General features: G+C 42.4%; 1 protein-coding gene across 1 annotated transcript in view; it reads right to left on the bottom strand.

The window, feature by feature from the left end:
• Positions 1-453: 453 nt before the first annotated feature.
• The window catches only part of LOC141105857 (alpha-2-macroglobulin-like protein 1), a 295,295-nt gene continuing 271,472 nt past the window's right edge, over positions 454-24,276 (bottom strand). The window contains exons 31-36 of the mRNA XM_073596002.1: positions 13,323-13,447; positions 6,590-6,680; positions 4,609-4,680; positions 2,639-2,741; positions 2,418-2,459; positions 454-479 (exon numbers count right to left, since the gene is read on the bottom strand). Coding sequence (XP_073452103.1) covers positions 469-479; positions 2,418-2,459; positions 2,639-2,741; positions 4,609-4,680; positions 6,590-6,680; positions 13,323-13,447 — 444 coding nt within the window. The 3' untranslated portion in view covers positions 454-468. The remainder of the gene's footprint in view (positions 480-2,417; positions 2,460-2,638; positions 2,742-4,608; positions 4,681-6,589; positions 6,681-13,322; positions 13,448-24,276) is intronic.

The raw sequence follows: 24,276 nt of genomic DNA, 5'->3' as shown, positions 1-24,276 counted from the left end.
TCATTGCACTGCTTTCACTCACCAATGCTGAAGGACCTCAACTGAGCCCGCAGAAGTTAACATTAAGGAATTGGTCAGATCTTGTGGCCTACCTGGGGGCAGAACTGGGTTGCTGGCAGTGTATCAAACTCTCAGGCCTAAGCCTAGGCCCACTTGACTGAAAGCTCCCAAGTGAACTAGCTTGCCGTACCTATTGTTAGCCCCCCACAGTTAGTCAAGGAGCTATTGTTTATGCTTTTGGTACTGCAATAAATAATGAGTTAATTCTTAAAGTTACCTAGGTTAACTGCATTGCATTTGTATTGCTCTATTTTTTTCATGTGTTGACGCTGAACTACTGATTTGCTGTGTTACCTTTTCACTTTGGTCTGCCAATACATTTGGTTATTTTCTAACAGTCAGTGTGTGCCATTCTCATGTGACTGCTGGGAGTTCCCAGCCAAGGTATTCTGTTGGTGCCGGAAGGAGTTAGGTTCCAACTAGGGCCAGAGAAAAAGCAGAGGACTCAAAATCACCAGCAGCTCCTGTGGGGGTAGCTCTACACAAAAATCACTTCTGGGTGCCTGAGCCTGTATTATAATGAAAGATCTGATAACTGCATTCTCAAAATGTTTTCAGAATTACAGTAAAATATTTACATTACCCATTACAATGAGATCTGTTTATGTAATAGCGGTTAATTAAAAAAAAAAAAAGTCATTCATTCATTGCCATGGGTGACACAGCCATTATAAAGCTATAGAATAACACATTTCCCAGTGCAATTCATTTTTTTATTCCATTAAAAGTTGTTAACATATTGTAGGTCAGATATAAAACTCATTGTCCTTTGATGAAGTTAAAGAACGTCATCTCCGTTTTAGGAACCTGTGAAGAGTGAAAGGTTTACTATAAATTACCATCCTCTCTGAATTTCATAAACGTGTATATATTGAGCATAGCTTTTAGAAGTTTCACACCATAATGGCTTCAAAGTGTTCTGAGTCACTAACCTGAAACAAGTATGTCGCTAGTGAAGTTCGAATTAGATCTGCACAGTTTTTTTAGTTGGTCAGTGACCTCAAGACTAAAGCTACTGAATCAGCAGGCAAAAAGTACCTTTAAAATGGAGATCCGGTGTCACTAGAGACCTGTAGTGAAAGAAATATTGGGACTGCCACAGCTGACGGATCCTTTCCAAAATGCTAATTACCTGGCTGTTATGCTTACCCTTAGGCCCAACATAGAGATGCGAACCATGTATGAGCAGGCTGAACAGCTATGAATGGCAGCTGGTGCTCTCCCTCTAGTCCCCTATGTCCCAGCAGTGGACTGTCCCCCTCAGCAACTTCAGGTCCAATGTAAGACTAAGGGCAAAGCATTAGACTTGATGTCAGAGGACCTGCGACTGCTGGAGCATAGGGGAGAAGAGAATGCACAGACTAGGCTTACTGCCTACAGGAAACCTGCAGGAGTAGAAGATCACATAAAAAGTGCTTTTTGCACCCCTAGAATTAAACACACATTTAACTCTTGCAGTACAGAAACATGCCCATTGCAAGGGAGCATTTTTCTTCTAACTGGAGTTCAACTTTAAATGCAAACTTGTTCATATCAAAGGTTTATGATACTAAAACCAGATGACAGCCCAGAAACTAGCATTTTTAGAGAGGGAGAGCAGCAATTGGCACACTCCTATTCCCAGCAATATTACATTGGCAAACCACGTAGAGTTTTACTTAGTGGGAAGAGCTTGTTGCCTGTGGCAGAGCTGCTGTTACCATCTTGCAGCAAGGCAGCTTGGGAAGGGCCAATTCTTCAACAGAAACTAAAGCCAGTAGATGGTAATGGAATTACCAGGTGAATGAAATTTTCAGAAAAAATACCAGTCCATGCATTACACTGCCTTTTTTCAATGGCAGCAATTTTGTTTTAGCTGTTAGACATCTAATTTTCTGCGTTAATAATATTTAACACAGAGCTGGAAATGTTGATAGTAGCTCTATCACATAATGTATGCATGCATTTTGAATTTTTGAATGCGGACTCCAATTTCTCATAGGTATATTTGTGTGGCTGAAGTTCAGTAGTTCACCAGGAACTGGCACTGTAGCTCTACATGAAGATACCTCTAATCTACTAGTACCTTGCAGAATTGTCACTGCCCTATGATGACACCTTCCTTGTAGGTAATGAGCACAGACATGTTTGATAAACACTATCAAGATTGCTTATTTTGTAACAGGACAACCATCACCTGATCATTACTTTGTGATTTAGGAGAAAATGTGTGAGTATCTGGCCCATTTACACTTATACATTGAGAACCTTTAGTCTGCGTTGCAGGAGATTCTATGGGGATTGACCTTCATGAGGTATGAAAACAGAAAATGCTCCAGTAAAAAATGGAAATAAATATAAAAAACTACCATAAGTACCTGTAATGCAGGGAGTATTATACTCGGCAACAGCAAACTTATCTACAACACAAAGAAAAACGATCATGTTAGGAATGGCATGGCCACAAATGCGCTAATTACTCCAGCAGGAAGAACCATGCTGGTTGTGCTCGTGAATAAATGTATTGCTAAACTATGACTGAAAAATGACAGATCTTACACTATTATGTACGGTTTGGAAGAACCTGTGTGTTATGTACCTGGATTAGAGTAATCATAGACCTTCACAATTGCGGGTTGTAGATTGTTCACTTGTTCCTCTTGTTTCATTGAGATAACTAAGGTGACAGGCTCTCGTGTGAGCTGTGGAAGAACAGAGCAGATTAGATTAGGTTATACAATTTTACACTGCGTGAATAAATTCCTGACATGGTACAATATACAAGCAACATTTTTAAAAAACCTCTACCTTTTATCATTAAAATTATATCGCTGAGCACAGGAAAAGGGACTTTAATTAGGATAGAGGGATAAACCCTGGTTGGAGCCGGTCCACCTGACTGTCCATTATCAGGTTTGGAAGGACCATTTGTGTGTCTATAAGGGTAAAATTGAGACTGCTAGATCAACCAATTTCTACCATGCTATTGAAAAAAAATCTTAGCAACCCTAGACAACTCTTCTACACCATTGATAGATTATTAAAATCTCACAGTTCCCTCCACATTACCAGCCTCAACACAGCTCGGTAACACATTCCTACCCATTGCTACTCCAGAAACGGTTTATGCGTGCTGTGCCCATTGCTGCTCCAGGAACCGTTTATCCGTGTTTTGCCCATTACTACTTTGTGAACTGTTAAACTGTATTTTGTGCTCATTCCTACTCCGTGAACTGCTTATTCATGTAATGTCCCAGCACCACCTCTCCTGTACACACAAGTCTCCCAATAAAGGCCCACCAGTCTGGTTTTCATGTGATCTGCCCCCTCTCTTTGTGCTCCTAGCTCGTCACAACCCCACTGCACTTGAAACTTTACAATAAGATAGGTGCCTTCCTGGGGTGGTTTGTATGTCCTTGCTTGATCGTTTAGGTTTTCTTTCAGTAGTGGCCCGTCCATACGGGGCGCAGGGGCACCGCCCCCCCAATCCATGCACCCGGCCCCCAATCTACCTGCAGGGTAAGCACATGATTAGAACCAGAGGCTTCAAAAAACGGTGGACTCGGGCACAGAGCGCTGCGTCCCAGCCCATCCAGTTGTGTGACAATAGCGAATTATTATTCACCACTGTCTTCCAGGTTCTCCTCCTGGCCAATCAGGAACCTGGTCCGAGACCCGTCACCCAATTGGCTGGGAGGAGGATAGGCGGAGGGGAGGGGAGGAGAGGAGAGGGAGTGCTGACTGATCAGAGGCCATCCTGCTCCCGGGCTACTCATGGACTTTCCCAGAGCCTCTGCTCTTACTGGATGGTGTTTGGATGGTGTTTGGGCTGTAGCTGGAGGACCTGTCACTGACAGCAGATTGAGGTTAGCGCATGCAGCCGGCGATCAGCCCTCTTGGTCCAGGGCTGTGGGCTGCTGGGGATGGGAATCCGTTTAAGTACTGCTGGTCCCCACATCTGGTCTTCAGAGATGGAAGTGGGTGTGTGTCACTTGTCAGCTGGCACCAGGCTGAATAGCTTAGCAATCTGTGCTGGTGACAGAGGAGCTGTGCCTTTCATCTGGGACCTGGCCACCACCTTCCTGTCCGTCTCCCCCCGAGAGGGGGGAGGAGGTGTTTGGCGCTGGTTTGCCACCCCCCGAAATATTTAACACCAGCCGACACTGCTTTCTTTGTAAAATAATACCTACAAAAAAAGTTTATTTTCACTTTAAATCCACCTTATGTTTTTTTAACACTATTGCTATATTTTTTGCTAATATTAGTATCTTTAAGAGCATGTAGCATTTTACAATTGCACCCACAGATCTATGATAACTTGCTAGGAGGCTTTATACATCTGGTGCTTGTTTGGTGTTTTTGGCTGACAGGGGGTAAGGGGTAGTATCTATACTACAGTTTGTAGCCCCTCTAGCTTTGATAGAGAGCAGCCATGAGAAATGGGTATAGATTTCAGTATTTTTTTTCCTTCGTTTTGGAGGTGCAACCACTTAATGAAATCGGTTTTAGCTGTGAGTGTCCTGACCCTGTACTTTCAGCATGAACAAATATAATATAATAAAATAATACCTTATGCACATAGATGGTCACTTTATCTCCTGTAGCTTCAATTCTTCCAACTGCAGATTTATTCTTCTCCAACTACAATAAAATTAAAAGCGCAAAAGAACAGTGCAAATAACACACACATACTATAGATATCTATATATTGTTCTCTGTCATCTAAACCAGTGATACAACATTGAGGACACAGTAACTGATCCTGAGTTAGATCAGATGGTGATGCACCAATCAGGGAAGGAATGAGAAGATTGGGAGCCCCTAACAAAAGATGGTCCATAACCCAACCCTACCTCTGCCAGTGACTGTAGGTGATAGAGTTGTAGGGAATAACATGCATTATGTAGCATCCAATAAAAGTAATGCCTTACATTAATTACGTGGACGCCTGGAGGTCTGTTTAAAAAAGAAATTAGCTGTGTAAATGTCTCGTGCCATTGCGAAAATCCCTATAATGTGTCTAATATGTTTATTTCCTATGAGCTCTATCTAGTGGCCATAATGTGGTACTTTCCTCAAATACCCCAATCAAGAAAATACTGCATTATGGCCACTAGATGGGACTGACCATCTTAGGAAAAAAAACATATTAAACACGTAAAGGGATTATTCATTGTTTAGGGTAAGCATAGCAAGCGACATCTGTAGAGTCTAGCTAGATCTCAGTGGGGGTCACATAGGGGCACACAAGTAACTGATTCAGTAGCATATCAGAAATACACAAACAGCCCTTACAACCTTTTAAAACACCAGCTGCTTGGCAAAAATTGTGTTGTGCCTGTTAAGCTTATGCTACAAAATAGCAAATTATGTTATGTACATGTAGCGCTTTCCCGCAGGAGCTGCTGGATTGCTGAGTCCCCTATTCCTGCATAGCCAGGCAACATGCATTTACAACTTGCATTACGACACAAGTAATCAGTATATGGTCTTGTTTTTGTTGTTTTATTGGGGAAACAACTTGGATAACAACTTGATTTAAAAAACAACAGATGAGGACAAACTTTCTTCTCTATTTACACAAAAATGAAGATCCTGGACTGTACTCCCCCAGAATATTTTCAGTCTCTAGGGATCACTGGCAAAGTTTTTTAGGAACCAAGAGCTCTCAAGTCCCCTTTAGCGAAATAGCACAAAATTCCAAACTGTATGTAGGAGTATTGTGTCTCCTCAGTAGAACCTCACACAATTCTGACTCTTACCAATACTACCAGCCCACCTGGCTGCCTTGAAGGTGGCCCCAGGACAAGGGATTGGGATTTAGCTCAACGCTGTCCCTGGAAAGTATGCTACATCTGGCAGTCGCTCCCCTTGTATGCCCGTGGGTATGCTAAGGTACAAGACTTCTGTTCAGGCCTCCTACTGATCCAGATCTTCCCATGCCAGCCAGGATATCTTCTGCACAAGACCCAAAGGTAATGGGGTTACCTCTCTTAGGCGTCCTCTCCTTTCTTTCCTCAGCTACCATTCTGGAGGCAGAGCCCCCCATGCACCCCACCCAGCACACCATCTTCCAACTGACTCCTCTGCTGGTCAGGCTTCACAATATTTAAGGGGTGATCCAGCCACTCTGCCAGGGCCTTCTGCCTGGGGATTGTCCAGATTCCCTCAAATATGCAGATCAGGACCTCCTACTCTTCGCTCACTAACTTCCAGAAGCTTCTCCAAGCTTCTATAACCAATGGGGGGCACCAGAGACCTGCCCTGTAGAACCCTCCAGCCTGACCTGTAGTAACCCGACCCAATTATAGACTCAGACAACTACCATGACTCAATCAAATAAATTTATCTACACTAGTTGGACACTAAAAGGTGCTAAGTAAAACCAGCCACCATATAAGGTTTGTCAGTTAAGACATAGCAATTTGCCAACTCATACTTGGGGTATGTTCCAAGTCATTGCAGCATTTAGTATATACAGTATATAGTAACACTATTTCATCATTTTCAGATTTGAAAGAAATGTGTGGCTACATAGTTGGGGTAGTACCTTCTTCAAGCTGCTTTTAACTGGAAGGAATCCGGATAGAATGTCCACTTCAATCATGACCAGTTTTGCAACAGTCTCTTCACCACGATAACTATATATGTATTGAAACAAAAATCCCAAGTTACATAGGCTCCTTCCATATAAAATAAACTGTGGTTTCAGATAAAGAGTGCACATGTAATTTTAATCTAGTTAAAAGTTTTGACAGCTGGCAGAAAATCTGTTTTACGTAAAAATATTTATTTTCTATGATCAGCAGGTATTAGTGAAGGTCTGAAAACAGACCAAGATATAGTGCAAATATTTGGGGAAGTAAAGTAGATTTCCAGGCAAACATTGAAAGTAACAGTTTAACCTAAATTATGGGTTAATAAAAACCATTAACTATATTTTGAAAGGTAGTATAAATACCTGAACATTTATATTAATTTCATATATTCCTGAGCACTACATTGATTAAACTGAGAAAGAAGGAGCTCTTTGACCCAGTTATAGCCTTATTAGAGTTAAAATTAAAGTTAAAGCCTTACTGCTTTGACCAGTGCCATCAGTCTAACACTGGGAACATATCTACAGGAGGTGAGAGCTTTGGCAATGCCACAGAAATAAGCGGCTACTGTTCCACTGGTCAATCACTCGGTTGGGAAAGTATAGATGACTAAAGAAGCAACATTTCTTGTAGTGACCCAGCAGATGGGCATTTACTGAGTGTGTACAAGTAGCAGGGAACAGTGGAGCACTTGGGGAGATGTTAAATATCAGGAATTACTTAGTAAAGTCCAGTCCCTCATTGATGTCTTAGTACACAAAATACCACATTTAACTTTACCATGGTTTCATAGCTTTAAGAAAAACACTAAGAAGGACGATTGAGAGACTTAGATGATTACAATTACAATAGGGTATACAATCTGAAAAGACAGAGGTGATATAGTCCAATCTGGACAGTCTCCTGGACCATTGGTACCCCCCTCATGTCTTGTCTACTTAACCCAAACCTTTTCTCATACGCAAATACCTTCTGCATATGACACATCCAGACAGTCTAAGGCCATATATGAGTCTGGGCGCCCCCCTCTCTCCACCTGGGGCAACTACAGACAACCCAAAGCCCCCACTATACCTGTATACCCTCCCCCTACCAACAACAACCCCAATAATGATCATTCACATAGAGAATAGGTTGCCTCTCTGTGTAATCCTGTTCCTAAACATTGTGTTAGGAGTAAGAAAAGAAACCGAAACCCCAATTCTCATACTCAGACATACAATCATCTAACCAGCCTGTTGGCTCCAATACCCCCCAGAGAGAGTCTCCACCCCATCCACAACATACTAGGACTTCGAGGCGGTTTCATCTTGCCCACCATTGAACTTAGAGGGAGAACAACCTGGTCGTGCTACCCCTACTGCCAGTCTGAGAATTGGCATGCACTTACCACCATCTGTATCAAGGCCTAAGAGAGCGATCCCCCTGTAACATCAGTTGCACTTAGCGCCACATCCAATAGTCAGGACTTGGTTCACAAATGCGCAAACAATTTTACAGCAGGTAGTTCAGATTCTTTTTTTAGCACTTGCCCCCCCATCCGCCCCAAAAAGAAAACTAGGAGAGGAGAAAAGGTAGGAGGGGGAAAGGGGCAAATGGACACAAGAGGGAAAGAAAAAGCCGGCAAACTCTAAAGCTCTTTAACCTCTCCACCCATCCATGATTTTTCCCTTCTTAATAAAGGATTGAGTTTTGCTCTCTCTTATATCCCAACCCCTATACCTTATTTGTAGGTCTAAGTATATTCATCATAAATATAACTGTAAAATGGTATAATATTCACGCTCTTAAAGACCATTCTGTTAGGGCTTCCAGTGCTGATTCCACACAGGAACAGTCAGTATAAGATATCTCCTTGGCAACAACGTGCCTAGCTAATCTGGAGGAACTATATGTAGTCGATGACGAGGACTATATATAGTTACTTACACAACATCTTACCACATTACCCCCTATACAACATACAGCGTTTCAACCCAAATCAATCTTCAACCCTACCCATGTGAAGGGCCCTTATATACAGAGTTTCTATCAGGTAGTTTATTCTGAAATTTTACGTAAGTGTAACAAGACTTATGGCCCCTCACAACATCTTATCTTCTAATCTCACTAAAATGGAGAAACAGGCTCTAAATAACCTATCCAAGAAATACGATTTAATTATCAAACCAGTTGACAAAGGTGGGGGTGGGGGGTTGTGGTACAGGATAAAGCGCACCATCTTAAGAAAGACACATAATTATTATCCAGCCAGAGTATTTGTCATACTTTGCCATGATCCCATTTTAGCGAGGAAGCACATGCACTGGTCAATAGGGCATTCAGTGATGAAATCAAGAAAACAGAAGTTGCTTTTCTAAAGAAAGATTTTTACAAGACGCCCTATTTTTACCATTTACCCAAAATCCATAAGGATCTAGTTAACCCTCCAGGGTGTCCCATAGTTGCAGCTATAGAAAGGGTTACAAGTTACTTTGCTGTCTATGTTGAACACTTCATCCAGCCCTTAGCCCAGGGTCTTCTTACCTATATCTGTGAGGGTATCCATCTACTGGATATGCTCAAGAAATATACATGGGAATCCATATACTTGTGGCTCTCATTAGATGTAAATTCCCTGTATACACTGATACCCCATGAGGTGGGGCTTCGTGCAGTACAACATTTTCTTGCTCATGATTCACTGTTTAACCCCAAACAGGCACACTTCTTTATGGAGGCTACCCATTTCTGCCTAACACACAATTTTAAATTTAATGGGTATTTTTTTTCTACAAATAAAAGGGGCAGCTATGGGGGCAAATTTTGCCCCCCAGTTATGCCAACTTGGCCATGAGCCTATGGGAGCCCAAGTCCATCTGGCATAACAACCCTTTCTCTGCACACATTTACAATGGACATTATATTAATATAAAAGTGATCTAGGATGGTATAATCCTTTGTTGCATATTGCAACTCCAATGACCTATGTGACAGACCTAGCCGGGACAGAGGCTTTTGGAGAGGACTGAATGCTAGCCTCTTGCCTACTGATTATGGGCCCTGGATTTTAAGAGAACAATACTCTTTGGGGGTATGCCTGGGGACCTTGAAGTAATGTTACTTTGGATTCAAGTCCATGTCCCCGCAAAACACACAGACTCTGTGAACCCTGTATATGCCTTATTATAAATAGTGATGGCTTCATAATGTTGGGAACTCCTAGAAGATGCTGATGTCTTCAACTCCAGCCACCTGTGTCTGTTGTCTGCTATAATGTGTTTATTGTAAATAAGGCTAGTGTGGGCTCCAAGAGTCTTTCACCCATTGTTTATTGTGTTAATTAACTCTGCTAATGTGTGAAGGAGTTCTGTGTTGATGTTTATGATAATGTATATTGCAGTTAGGGAGCTAGGAGACAACAAGGCTAGGACCTGAAAGGTCATATCTCTGAGTCTGGCCTTTATGGAAGAGTGGCAAGAAGAAAGCCATTGCTGAAAGAAATCCATGAAAAATCCTGTTTGCAGTTTGAGAGAAGCCATGTGGAGGAGACAGCAAACATGTGAAAGAAGGTGCTTTGGTCAGGTGAGACCAAAATCTAACTTTTTGGCCTAAAAGCAAAATGCTATATGTGGCAGAAAACTAACACTGCACATCACCCTGAACACACCATCCCCATCGTGAAATATGGAGGTGGCAGCATCATGTTATGATGCTTTTCTTCAGCAGGGACAGGGAAGCTGGTCAGAGTTGATGGGAAGATGGATGGAGCCAAATACAGGGCAATCTAATGCCGCGTACACACGAGCGGACTTTACGGCAGACTTTCTGAATGAACGGACTTGCCTACACACAATCAACCAAAGTCCGTCGAATTCATACGTGATGACGTACGACCGGACTAAAATAAGGAAGTTCATAGCCAGTAGCCAATAGCTGCCCTAGCGTGACTTTTTGTCCGTCGAACTAGCATACAGACGAGCGGACTTTTCGACCGCACCCGAGTCCGTCGGATAGATTTGAAACATGTTTCAAATCTAAGTCCGTCCAACTTTTGAGAAAACAAAGTCCGCTGGAGCCCACACACGATCGAATTGTCCGGCGAAATCCCGTCCGCCGGGCAAAGTCTGCCGTAAAGTCCGCTCGTGTGTACACGGCATTAGAAGAAGAAAGAGTCTATAAAAGACTTGAGAATGGGGCATAGGTTCACGTTCTAGCAGGACAACAACAAAAAACATACAGCCAGAGCTACAATGGAATGGTTTAGATCAAAGAATATTCATGTGTTAGAATGGCCCAGTCAAAGTCCAGACCTAAATCCAATTAATAATCCGTGGCAAATTGCTGTTCACAGATGTTCTCCATCCAATCTGACAGAGCTTGAGCTATTTTGCAAGGAAGAATGGGCAAAAATGTCACTCTCTAGATGTGCAAAGCTGGTAGAGACATCCCCAAAAAGACTTGCAGCTGTAATTGCAGCGAAAGGTGGTTCTACAAAGTATTGGGCCTGAATACAAATGCACGCCACACTTTTCACATATTTGTAAAAAATGTTAAAACCATTTATCATTTTCCTTCTACTTCACAATTATGTGCCACTTTGTGTTGGTCTATCACATAAAATCCCAATAACATACATTTACGTTTTTGGTTGTAACATGACAAAATGTGGAAAATTTCAAGGGGTATGAATACTTTTTCAAAGCACTGTATACACAAATGGTTTTCCTTTCATTTTCGTCTTAAACTGAATGAACTATTTTACAAGGTTATCGTTTACAATTACTCTAAGAACGAAGGGGAATTTCAACAGATCAGCTGGTAAATTTACCTGTACAGCATAAGAAAATGTGAATGCATTGCAGAGATGCATTTTTTTTTTTTTGCCCTGACATACACTTCATTGTCACAGTAGTGGGGCCCTTACATTGCCATTTCAAAGAACCTAAAAGCTAACTGAATGGGAATACTTCATCCCTTGTCCAGGAAATCTCTTTCAGTGTTAATTTTGTCAACGCCATATTTTAGTCTACACTATTTTAGTTGACTAAAATATGACTAAAACTAAAATGGCATTTTAGTCAAAAGACTGGAACTAAAACTGAATAGAAATTTGATGTCAAAATTAACACCACACTACCATATAAGAATAAGTAGGGGGCATATACTAAGCTGCTGAAAAAAATGTTTCTTTTTAAAAAATATTTTAACCACTTAGATTGCCCACCGCATATATACTGTGGCAGGGTGGCTCTATTGCGCAAAACAATATACCTGTATGTTGTTTCATGCACGAGATACTGTGGGCGTGCACCCGCTGCATGGCGGGGGAGCCAATCCGCGGGTCCAGTGGACCTGATATCTGTCGGCCACCCGCGATCGCTCCATAGAGAGGCAGATCGGGGATCTGCCTATGTAAACTAGGCAGATCCCCGTTCTGACAGGGAATTACCCTGAAATCTTCTGTTCCTAGTAATCAGGAAGAGCGATCTCTGTGTTCTTCCTGTCAGCCCATCCCCTGCACAGTTAGAGAACACACAGCAGGGAACAAATTTAACCCTTCGATTGCCCCGTTAACTCCTTCCCTACCAGTGTCATTTATACAGTGATCAGTGCATTTTTTTTAGCACTGATCACTGTATTGGTGCCACTGGTCCCCAAAAAGTGTCACTTAGGCTCAGATTTGCCTGCCGCAATGGCACAGGCCCGCTAAAAATCGCTGATCACCGCCATTAATAGTAGAAACATTAAAAAAATAAAAAGTCCATAAATCTATCACTTAGTTTGTAAAAGCTATAACTTTTGCGCAAACCAATCAATATACGCTTATTGGGATTTTTTATCAAAAATATGTAGAAGAATACATATTGGCCTAAATTTATGAAAAACATTTTTTTTGGATATACATTATAGCAGAAAGTAAAAAATATATATATTTTTTTCAAAATTGGTGTTTTTTTGTTTATATCGCAAAAAATAAAAAACGCAGAGGTGATCGCCACCAAAAGAAAGCTCTATTTGTGGGAAAAAAGGACATCAATTTTATTTAGGTACAGCGTTGCACGCCCGCATAATTGTCAGTTAAAGTAACACAGTGCCGCATCGCAAAAAATGGCCTGGTCATTAAGGGGGTAAATCCTTCCTGGGCTGAAGTGGTTAAAGTTGCACTGTTTGTCAAAAAGCGATATTTTTATTTGTTTATGCAGCTAAATCTGTGTCTATAGTGTATGTTCAAACCGAAAAGCGGAATTAAACCCATCCATTTAACCACTTCAAAAAATCAGTTACATTTCAGGCACATCCCGGGAATGTAACACTCCCATTGGATGTGCTCTCAACCAAATTGTCAAACCATCTAATGGCAGCTTCCTTGGCTAAAAATGATAGGAGGGTTTACCTCCACTTTAATACCATAAATAATAACGTGTCATTAGATTTTTACTCCAGGACTATATAAATGGGTTTGGTAATTTTAGAGAAATGTTTAAATAATGCATTACAATTTAACTAAACCTATCAGATTTTTAGTCGACTAAAATGTAGGAGATTTTAGTTTTCTAAAATGTACTGGAGATTTTAGTCCATTAAAACAATTCAAATGACTAAAATATGACTATAACTTATATGGTATTTTAACCAAAAAACTGACTAAAACTGTATTGAAATTTGACAACAAAATTAACCCTGTTTCAGAGCAATTCATACCTGACTTCCATGTGAAGGTCAAATTTTTTTAGTACTTCATGCGAGCACGCTGCTGGCTGGGTGATGATCATGATAGTAAAGGAATTATCAGTATTTTCTGTTGGCGTGTTGTACTTCAGGTATGTCTAGAAAGAGATGAACATAACAGATATGTCTTTGTGACAATGAGAGGGCATTATAATTTAAGGAAATCCAAACCAGAAAAAAAAAAAACTTCCATAACATTTTGTCTCAAAAAAAGCCAATAAAATTCTAAATTCTAAATTCTGTAGATCACTTTTGTTGTCTTTATCTTTATAGGTCTCTATATCTTGTACCTTGTTGCAGAGTTATTAGGAAGTGTAATCATATCTTGTAGGAAACTACCCAGCATGTTTCAACTTTCTAACTTTCTATGACGAGAGCAGTAGACTATGGATATCATTGCTCAATCTCAATCTTTTGGGTCTTAAATTTGTTAAATTTAGTTGCAGCGGTGGTGCACCATTTTGGGGAGGCAGCAAACAAACCACCCCCCCCCCCCCCCACACGGTTCGGTCGATCCCCCCCTCCTGGAGAGGATGGGGGAGGTTTGGGGTACAGAGGTTAGCATTGGTTTTAGGATGCAAAGGTGTACTGACAGGGTGGATAAAGTTGTAGCTCATGTGTAGGCAGCTTATTCATTTCAATGGGCTGCTCTATGCACTACAAATAAAAATCACACGGTGCCAAGACACCTGTCAGCAGTTGCATGAGGGTGTCATTAACAATTAATGGCACTGCTGTGTATCTGCTAAAGGGCAACACATTTCTGTGGTGTCAGGAAAGCGATTTTGTATGCGTTCCTAACACACACAAATGTGAACGCAGGCTAAATGTCTCTGTTAGATTGGTGGTCAGTGTAAATCTTCTCATAACATTGGTGCCTTTCATTCACACTAGTGGCCAGTGTGAATGTCCACCTTACATTGGTGGTCAGTGTAAATCCCTCCTTACACTGGTGGTTACTGTGAATGCTTTTATTACATTAGTGGTCAGTGTAAACCCCTATTACATTAGTGGTCAGTGTAAACCCCTATTACATTAGTGGTCAGTGTAAACCCCTATTACATTAGTGGTCAGTGTAAACCCCTATTACATTAGTGGCCAGTGTTGAAACTCCTCTTTATATTGGTAGTCGATAAAAAAAAAAAAAAAAAAAAAAAATCAGCATTGCCATTGATCACACCCTTCCTTTCCCCCAGCACTGCCACTGGCCCCAGGAGTCCTAGGATCCCTGGGAGTTTTCTGTCTATTAATGGGTTCCCTCACCTCCCCAGTTCATGGTGTGCAGGCAGCGAGGAGATGATGTGCTGTACCCTCTAGCAACCAATCAGTAAGCAGTGCTGATGTACAGTAATCTCTAGCAACAGGCAGAAATCATGTGCTGTAACCTCTAGCGACTAATCAGTGAACCGTAATGTGTGCTGTAACCTCTAGCAACCAGTCAGTGAGTGGTAATGATACACTGTAACCTCTGGCAACCAATCACAATTGCTGCCTGATCTGATTCAGTAAATGGATTTTGAGTCTAGCTCAAAAGAGCAGAACTGCATGGGGGGGGGGGGCAAGAAATGTTTTGCCCAGGGTCCAATCAATATTAAAGACGGCCCTGATTACAGGCCAAAGGAGGAGTATTCAGGTACATTGTCCAAAAGCAGTTCAACTGTGGGATTGGCAACAGAGCAAACAAAGGCTAACAGGCCAACGAAATCAACAGGTTAGCAGAAGTGGCTTAAAATGGTTGTAAACCCTTACAAACCACTTTTACCTACAGGTAAGCCTAGATTAAGGCTTACCTGTAGGTGCAAGAAATATCTCCTAAACCTACACGGTTTAGGAGATATTTGCAAAAGACAGGCACCGATGTCTACGGCGCATGCTCCGTAGACAACGGTGCGCAGGCGCACTGGGCGTGCCGTTTCTAACAGCGATTGTGCCGTTAGTGGCGGCTCCCGAGCGCATGTGCAGGAGTGACTTCATCGCAGCTCCGGCCAGTCACAGTGCCGGAGCCGCGATACCCGGACGTCACTCTGGGAGATATGGCGGCGACGGAGGAGGGGAACGAGGACTGCTTTGGGGGCTTCAATCTCAGGTAAGTAATTTATAATGAGCTTGTATGCTATGCACACTGGCTCATTATGCCTTTGTCTTGCAGGGTGTTTATTTTTTTTTTTCCAGAGGGTTTACTTCTTTTTTTTTTTTTTTTAAACAAACATGTTATACTTGCCTCCTCTGCGCAGTTGGTTTTGCACAGAGCAGCCCAGATCCTGCTCTTCTCGAGTCCCTCTTTGCTGCTCCTGGCCCCTCCCTCCTATCGAGTGCCTCCACAGTCGCAAGCTTCCTATGGGGGCACCCGAGCTGTGTCACAGCTCCATGTGTCCATTCAGACATGGAGCCACAATCCGGCCCGCCCCTCTCTCCCCTGATTGGCTGACTGACTTTGATTGATAGCCATGGAAGCCAATGGCACTGCTGCTGTGTCTCAGTCAATCAGGAGGAGTGTCCCGGATGGCTTAGACATTCATGGACATCGCTGGAGAGAGATGGGACTCAGGTAAGTATAAGGCTCGATTCACACTAATGCGTTTTTTGATGCATTTTGCAGAAATGCAGGGAATTTTTTTTTTTTAACATGTGTTCCTTTGGAACATGTTCACATCAATGCATTTTTGTGCTTATGCATTTTTGGAAAGGGTCAGGGACTCCTTTTCCCACAAAATGCAGCGTTTTGCATGTAATAGACTTCAATGGATCCTGCATTTTACTTTGATTTTGTCACGATTTGCGGTTTGCATTTTATTTAATTTTTTTTTACACTGTATATATGCTGAATGTAAAAAAAAAAAAAAAAAAAAAAGAAATGCCGGCTAAAAAAAAAAAAAAATTGTGGAAATAAAACAAAAAAAAAAAAAAAAAAAAAAAAACAGTGGGGTCCCTCTCTAGGTCCATACCAGGCCCTTGGGTCTAGTATGGATTCAGAGGGGACCCCCATGCCAATTTTTTTATTTTTTTTTATGGCGTGGCCCCCCCCCCTGAAAATCCATACCAGACCCTTATCTGAGTATGCAGCCCGGTAGGTCAGGAAAGAGTTGTCGGGATCCGCGGGCGGGGGGCTTATCGGAATCTGGAACAAAGGGGCCCCCAGATACCGTCCTCCCCCTATGTAAATGAGTATGGGGAACATTGTACCCCTACCCATTCACCAAAAAAAAAAAAGTAGTGTAGTGTGAAAAAATACAGTAGACAGTTTTTGACAAGTCTTTTATTAAAAATATCTTCTTATTCCAGTCTTCCTCCATCTTCTCCCTCATTTTCCTCCTATGGGCTTCTCTTTCTCCTGCATCTTCTTCCCCTCTTCTTCTTTCTTCTTCTTCTTTCTCCTGTCTTCTTTGTCCGATGTACTTCTTCCTCTGCTGCCGACCCTCCTCTGATGCTGCTTCCCGCTGATCTATCCATGCTGATGTCAAGCAGGTCTTGGATAACGATTGGATATTCAAACAAAAAGGAGACAATAAGCCCTACTCCAATCCTCCTATCTCAGCGCTAAAGGATATTCGGTATATACAGATGGAAGATAATAATGGTAATAAACCGCTAAACCGATTTAACCTGATGTCACCATATTCTGAGTGAGATGTCTCTCCGCAGCCACTTAATACAAATAGAAATAGAAATATGGATGAATGAATGTACTATATGAAACAGCAATTAATCCATCAAAGCAGCGCTATTTTCAGTCCTCAATGCTGACTGATAAAACAAAGTCTTTGTAAATGCAAGCAAAACACATGCAGGCAGGTAAATTCCAACAAAGACACAGCGGTTGGAGCTCGGTCTGGATTCCCTTATATGAATAGTAGATCTGATGAGTGCACCTTTCACCATCTATTGGGACACCTTGTGCTGCACACACCCCGTAGGGGTTCAAACTCACCGGAGCCAAGAGATTAACAAGCCTTGGATCAAATCCTCTCTCTGTTTACTCCCAAAGTCCTCCAGGGTTGATGATCAGATAACAGCAACAATGTCCACATGTAAAAAAGAGACCCCGAATAGTCCAGTACCGTTTTGATAATATATTGTAAGTCAATAAGAGAAAAAAAAAACTAATAAAGTAAACACACTGTAAAAATCAGTGGGCGCAGTTCCTTACAAAGAATAGCCTTCTAGCTTTCAGTTGGTTGGTAATAGTGGATAACTCAAACTGCTTCTCTCAAAGCGCAAGGGTACTGGTTGCAGACTGGATGGATGATACACACTCACAGCTGATCAGTCCTTCATTCCACTAGTATACAACTACAAGCTTGGAGCGCACTGCGTGTCAACCAGGCACAGCTGATCCGCACTTCCTCCCTCTCGTGTCTGAAGCTTCAGGCTAGAAGCACACTGCGTCCTCACGTGATAACGGTTGCCGTGGTATCATGCTCTGACTAGTTTAGTCAGGAAGACTTGTTCAAAGAGCATACCAATAGATGGTGAAAGAGTGCCCCAATAGATGGTGAAAGGTGCACTCATCAGATCTACTATTCATATAAGGGAATCCAGACCGAGCTCCAACCGCTGTGTCTTTGTTGGAATTTACCTGCCTGCATGTGTTTTGCTTGCATTTACAAAGACTTTGTTTTATCAGTCAGCATTGAGGACTGAAAATAGCACTGCTTTGATGGGTTAATTGCTGTTTCATATAGTACATTCATTCAACGATTGGATATTGCCATCCAATGGCCATGCCCCTGAGGCCCCGTCCACTTGTGACATCACGGACCCATCATGCCCCGGCTGGTGACATCACAGGGGGCGGGGCCTCAGGAAGGCGTCATCCAATGGCCACACCCCCATCGTTATCGAACACATGCTTGACATCAGGCGGACAGATCAGCAGGGCGCAGCATCAGAGGAGGGTCGGCGGCAGTGGAAGAACAACACCGGACAAAGAAGACAGGAGAAAGAAGAAGAGCAGAAGAAGAAGGGGGAGAAGGAGAAGACCGGAGGAGGAAGACGTGGGGAAGAAGATGATATTTTTAATAAAAGACTTGTCTACTGTATTTTTTCACACTATACTGCTTTTTTTGGTGAATGGGTAGGGGAACAATGTACCCCATAATCATTCACATAGGTGGGGAGGCTGGGATCTAGGGGCCCCCCCTTGTTAAAGGGGGCTTGCAGATTCGGATAAGCCCCCCGCCCGCACACCCCGATAACCACCGGGCAAGGGTTGTCGGGAAGAGGCCCTTGTCCTCATCAAAATGGGGGCAAGGTGCTTTGGTTGCCCCAAAGCACCCAACCCCCCATGTTGAAGGCATGCGTCTGGTATGGTTGAGGAGGGGGGCGCTCGTCCCCTCCCTTTCCTGACCTAATGGGCTGCATGCTCGGATAAGGGTCTGGTATGGATTTTGGGGGGACCCCACGCCATTTTTTTTTTACATTTTGGCATGGGGGTCCCTTCCAAACACATACTAGACCCAAGGGCCTGATATGGACCTGGGGGGGACCCCACACAGTTTTTTTTTTTTTTTTTTCACAATTTTTTTTTTTTAGCCGGCAATTCTTTATTTTTACATTCAGCGGGGAAGCCCGCTGACAGCTGATAACTTGTCGGTTGTTAAGGATACGGCGGCCGGCTTCTTGGCCCCCTCCTTAGCAACCAGCTATATACAGTGTAAAAAAAAAAATCTAATTCAAAATCACAAATCGCAGTAAAATCGCGGTAAAAACTGGTGTCCACGCAAGCACTGCAAAAAGCACCACAGAAACGCTCAAAAGCAACATGCATAGATGTGAACCAAGCCTTAGAGGGTGCTGGGGAGACTGCTACACACAGGTTTTTTTTACCTTAATTAGGGTTGTCCCGATACCGATACTAGTATCGTTATCGGCACCGATACCGAGCATTTGCCCAAGTACTTGTACTCGGGCAAATGCTCCCGATGCTTCCCCCGATACCTGGAAGACAGCTGTGATCGGCGCGTGGGGGAGTTACAAGATTCTCCCCCAGCGGCTTTCACCAGCTTTAGTGACACAGCGGTGATCGCTCACAGCTGACTGAGCTGGTGATCGCTCACAGCTGACTGTCCTCCTCCGTGCCACCTCCTTTCCTCTGTGCCTCTCCGCTGTCCCCTCCGTTCTGCTCTCCTTATCTGTCCCCTCCGTTCTGCTCTCCTTATCTGTCCCCTCCGTTCCTCTCTCCTTATCTGTCTCCCTCCGTTCTCCCCCTCTGTTCCTCAGTCCCCCTCCTCCTTCCTTTGTGTATGGATAGAGTCAGCTGACTCTGTCCATTCACAATAACTGAAACATTGTAAGAAGCTGCTGTCTTCTCTCCATTCATTCTCAGTGCAGCTGACGCTGCAGAGAAAGGGACTGGGGAATCTCTATCCTCTGTCTCTTTCTCTGTCTCAAGGGGGAGATATCAGAGGTCTGTTAAGACCCCTGATATCTCACCAAAGCCCCCCAAAAGGGCTGATTAAAAAAAAAATAAAGAATAAAAAAAATATTATTGTAAAAAATAAAAGTTGATAATAAAAAAAAAAAAAAAAAAAAAAACACACACATACACCGTTCACCCCCCCCCCCCCCCAAAAAAAAAGCAAGCACTGTTAAAAAAAAAAAACCAAAAAAAAAACCAAAAAACACTGTCACGTGACATTTAAAAAAAAAAGTATCGGTAATCGGTATCGGCGAGTACTTGAAAGAAAGTATCGGTACTTGTACTCGGTCCTAAAAAAGTGGTATCGGGACAACCCTAACCTTAATGCATATAATGCATTAAAGTGTTTGTGAAGTCTAAAATTGCAAGTAACTGCCATACCCTCTATTAATACCTGGCATACCACACTATGGAAGCTATTTAAAAAAAAAACGAGCATTCTAAATACCTACTTACAGATGTCTTCAGGCCGGTCACATGACTTGCAGCCACTTTACAGCTACGAGACAGGGCTTCTGCGGGCCGCTCGGCTCCTCCCGCAGAAGCCCTGTCTCGTAGCTGTAAAGCGGCCAGGCTCTAATAGAGGGTCTGGCAGTGACAATTTTAGGTTTTTAATTTTTATTAATAGCGGCGGGGGGGATACAGAGACAGAGAGAGGGAGCTGACAGGCAGGAAGGAGGGGGTGAGGAGAGAGGAGAGCAGAGGGGACAGAAGCATATGACGGAGGGACGCACTCAGCCCTAGTTATCGTGGTCAGTATAAAAGAGGGCATACAGGATGTGGCAGGTTCAGTTAGGTTTTTTTACAGTTTAGAGGGGGTCAGATTACACAGCACAAGCATCTGCTTTAAGGGACCAGGATGTGTATTATTTTTTTTGGGGTTAACAAACACTTTAAGATAAAAAATACTTCTGCCTTTACAACTCCTTTAACAACCTTATTACTGTCAGCATAAGCTGAGGCCTGATCATCTACTTGGTAAAACTTAAAGAGGAACTGCCATCTGCTCACATAATTTGTAATAAAAATATCTTTGCCATTTTGAAGCTTCCCTCCAACCACTTTACATATTATTTTATATATACTGCGATTCTGTACTTGCCAAATATGCTGCAGAAATCTCCCTACACTGAGTCTGGCTGCAACCATTTTAACTGTGGGCATCCAAAGCTGCTGCCTGTTCACTTCCTGGATTTACACACAGAGGCACACCTCCAGCTCTGCAGATCTCATTGGCCCTCTTATGACTGATCCCCCTGCCTTCCTGGCAAACTCTCACAAGAGTGAGAGAGAACGAGCTGTGCATGATGTCATAAGCCTAGGTTTTCTACCAGACAAGAAACAGGAAGTGGGCTGTATAAGGTATTTACTGGCAAAAAAAAAAATTCTATCCAAAGTTAAAACAACAAGGGCAGATGATTTAATAGATGGAAAGTTGAAAAGAAGACTGAAGGTCCACTTTAACGAACGTGTAAGCAGAACTCCAGATGGCAGCCTCAAAAATCTGACAAACATATCCCTGATGCTGAAAAGTCCATGAAACACTAACTAATATAGTGGAGTTTGCTTTGACTGGTAAACCTTGCCATTAAAATGTTACTAAACCCAGGAGCCTGCATTCACTATATCTGGTATCCCACAGCACACAGAACATGGAAATGCAATTACTTTAGTAAATATAAACCTTTACCATCAGCAAACTATAGCAGTCTTGTGGCTTCTATCAGCGTCCAGCCAAGCACTGGTTAAAGCTTGTAGGAGAAGTTTTCTGACTGTACTATGAGACTGCAAGACCCCTGAGACTCTGTCTGGACAGTGCTGATTGCCCCCATTCTGATCACATGCATCCTCCCAAGAAAAAAACAAAACTCTCCAACAATACACACCAAACTGAGCATGTGCGGCCTGATTCTATAGACTCCTGTGTTATCAGGAAATTATTAGGGGATAGTGGAAGAAGGGGAGGATCAGAGAAGCCAGCATCAAACAGCCTTTTTACACAATGCAGAGAAATAACCCCTTAGGTTCCACAGTGAGTATAACAAGCATGCTTTACTGCATATACACACTGATTTTATTGTAGTGGGTTTAGTAACACTTTAAAGCAGAGTTCCACCTGTTTTTTGAAGGTCCAACCACTCATGCCCATCGTAAATGCTGTAATAGAATGGAAATTTTTAAAAAAATTTTTCTTTGTAAATACGTTTTTTTACTGTTCTTCTGCAGTTGCTCCGGCTGCGGCCGCCTAGGCGAACACATCACTAGGCGATCTGCAAGGGCTCCTGGAATAGCGGCAACATCTATCCCAGGAGTCCTTGCGAATCGCCTAGTGACAAAATCTTGCATTATTTCCAGACAGGAAATGACATGAACGGGAGGAATGGGATGTCATGATTGACAGGTTGCTATAGCAATGGGGAGGGGAACTTCCGCCGTCGCTGCCATTGTTATGGCAACCTGTCGGGAAGAGAGAGCTGCTCAGTGCGCAGGCGCGAGATCAGGAGATGCATGCTGGGTAGCCAGCTGCACTGAATCCCGGAAATCAAGAGAAGAGGGCTTCAGGTGCCCACAGATGACATGGAACCTGCCAGCTTCCGAGATCTGGTTAGTCTTCAAATATTTTAACACAAACTACAGGAACTACACATAGGACATGTGCTAAATGTTGCTAGATATGTTTAAACAAGTATGGAGGAGTGTTTATAAAAAAAAGTATTTGGGGGACTGGACAGATATCCTGTGTCCTCTAACATACTCCAAGAAAAAGATTTTTATTAAAATATTATTTTTACCCATTAGATTGACATTTTACAGATGGATACTTTCCTTTTCTTATATTAGACTTCTGTTTTTCTTACACGATTTTATTAAATCGTATAATTCTCAGCAACAGTTGGAAATTAATGTGGTATAGACCAGGAGTAATTTTCCATCCCGCATATTCTTATCTTCAGGCTTAAACTATGTACCACTAAACAATTAGAATGTTAAACTAAGCCAAAAATGAAAAAGATGCATTTAAAAAAGACAGGTAATAAACACATATATAGAGCTATCTACTTTGATATCTCTACAATGATCTCACAGATTTCTGCATCTCAAAGAATCCCCTGCTATGAAAGGTATGAATTTGCAATCAAGTTTGAAAAGATCCTTGCATGCATGCATACAGTACTTTTAGGGTTGTTTTTCTTACAAACTTTAAGTGTAGGTTCACCTTTTCACAAAAATAGAAAAAGTGAACACTCTTTACTCTCCCTAGTGCCTTCTGTACTTACCCCTGTGGATGATTAGATTTCATTACCAACGTAGCCAGTGCAGGGGTCTGGGGATTTAAAAGCCAAACTATTTTTCCTTTCTTTCCTTCCTTAGGGACACCAGAATGGATCAGAGCGATTCCAATTGGTCAAAGTGGTTACATGCCAGCACCTGACTAATCAGAATCACTCTAACCTGTCCCAGGAGAAGGCTGCAGCTTTTTACACCAGCTGCTTGGTTAGTAATAGCTAATCACCAAAGGTAAGTGAAGCGCGGACCAGAGGGGTAAGGAGTGCGTAGGACTTGAGTTCTGATGGGGAAATTTCATATTTCCTTACTAAAGTTCCCTTACAACATCTAATAAGCCTCAAAAGCCTGGTTACCTTAGCTGACTTTATACCAAAGGAATGTCTTTACAAACTGACCACATTCTTAAAAAGTCATGTCGCTTGCAAGGAGGTTACCAGCTCCTTACATACAAGTCTTGTATATAACACAGCTAAAACTTGCATCAATCTGTCTTGTCTCAGAGCTGCTGTCATGCAAGTGTCTGATCCAATCATCTATGCCACATTGTATAAGATGGAGGACCCATGGCAAAAAAGGAATCTTTAGTTAAAGCGTAACTCCGCTTTTGTTTAGAAAAAAACATTCCCCTCTGGGTGATCTTTGTAAATTGCAAAGATTATAACAAACTTTGTTGCAGATTCCTACCTTTTGTTATTCTGAAGTAATCCCTGTATGTTCCTCTGAGCCTCTGTGATGAGTGAGTCTAATGGGAGTGGTTTCATATTTATAAATCAGGTGTGCACCTGCAGGGCACTAATGATCTGCTGGGTCTGCATCCCTTTAGACGTGTTCCTACTGGGAGTATCTCACCAAAAATGACATTTTTGTTGCAGGGGATGCCTGAAATTTGACTTGTATCTTAGGCAGACTTCTGGGAAAATTGGTGAGCCAATCACACAAGCAGGAAATGCAGATGTTTCTGGGGAGAGGTCAGTACACACTCTGTGTACAGAACAACTCCAGGAAGCCATATTGCAATGCATTACAGTGGCTGCAGATTGAAAAGGAAAGGTAATTTTTAATGACATTCAATTACAATATGACTTTTGTATACGTTATATTATTTTTTCTTTATTTGCTATTTTTTCCTCATGAAAATGGAGTTACCCTTTAACCACTTCAGCCCTGGAGGATTTGGCAGCTCAATGACCAGAGGACTTTTTACAATTTGGCACTGCGCTG

This window comes from Aquarana catesbeiana, linkage group LG08, assembly GCF_042186555.1.
Source record: "Aquarana catesbeiana isolate 2022-GZ linkage group LG08, ASM4218655v1, whole genome shotgun sequence".
NCBI classification, from domain to species: Eukaryota; Metazoa; Chordata; class Amphibia; order Anura; family Ranidae; genus Aquarana; species Aquarana catesbeiana.
Note: the sequence above shows the minus strand (reverse complement) of the source record. Positions and strands in the feature narration are given on the sequence as shown.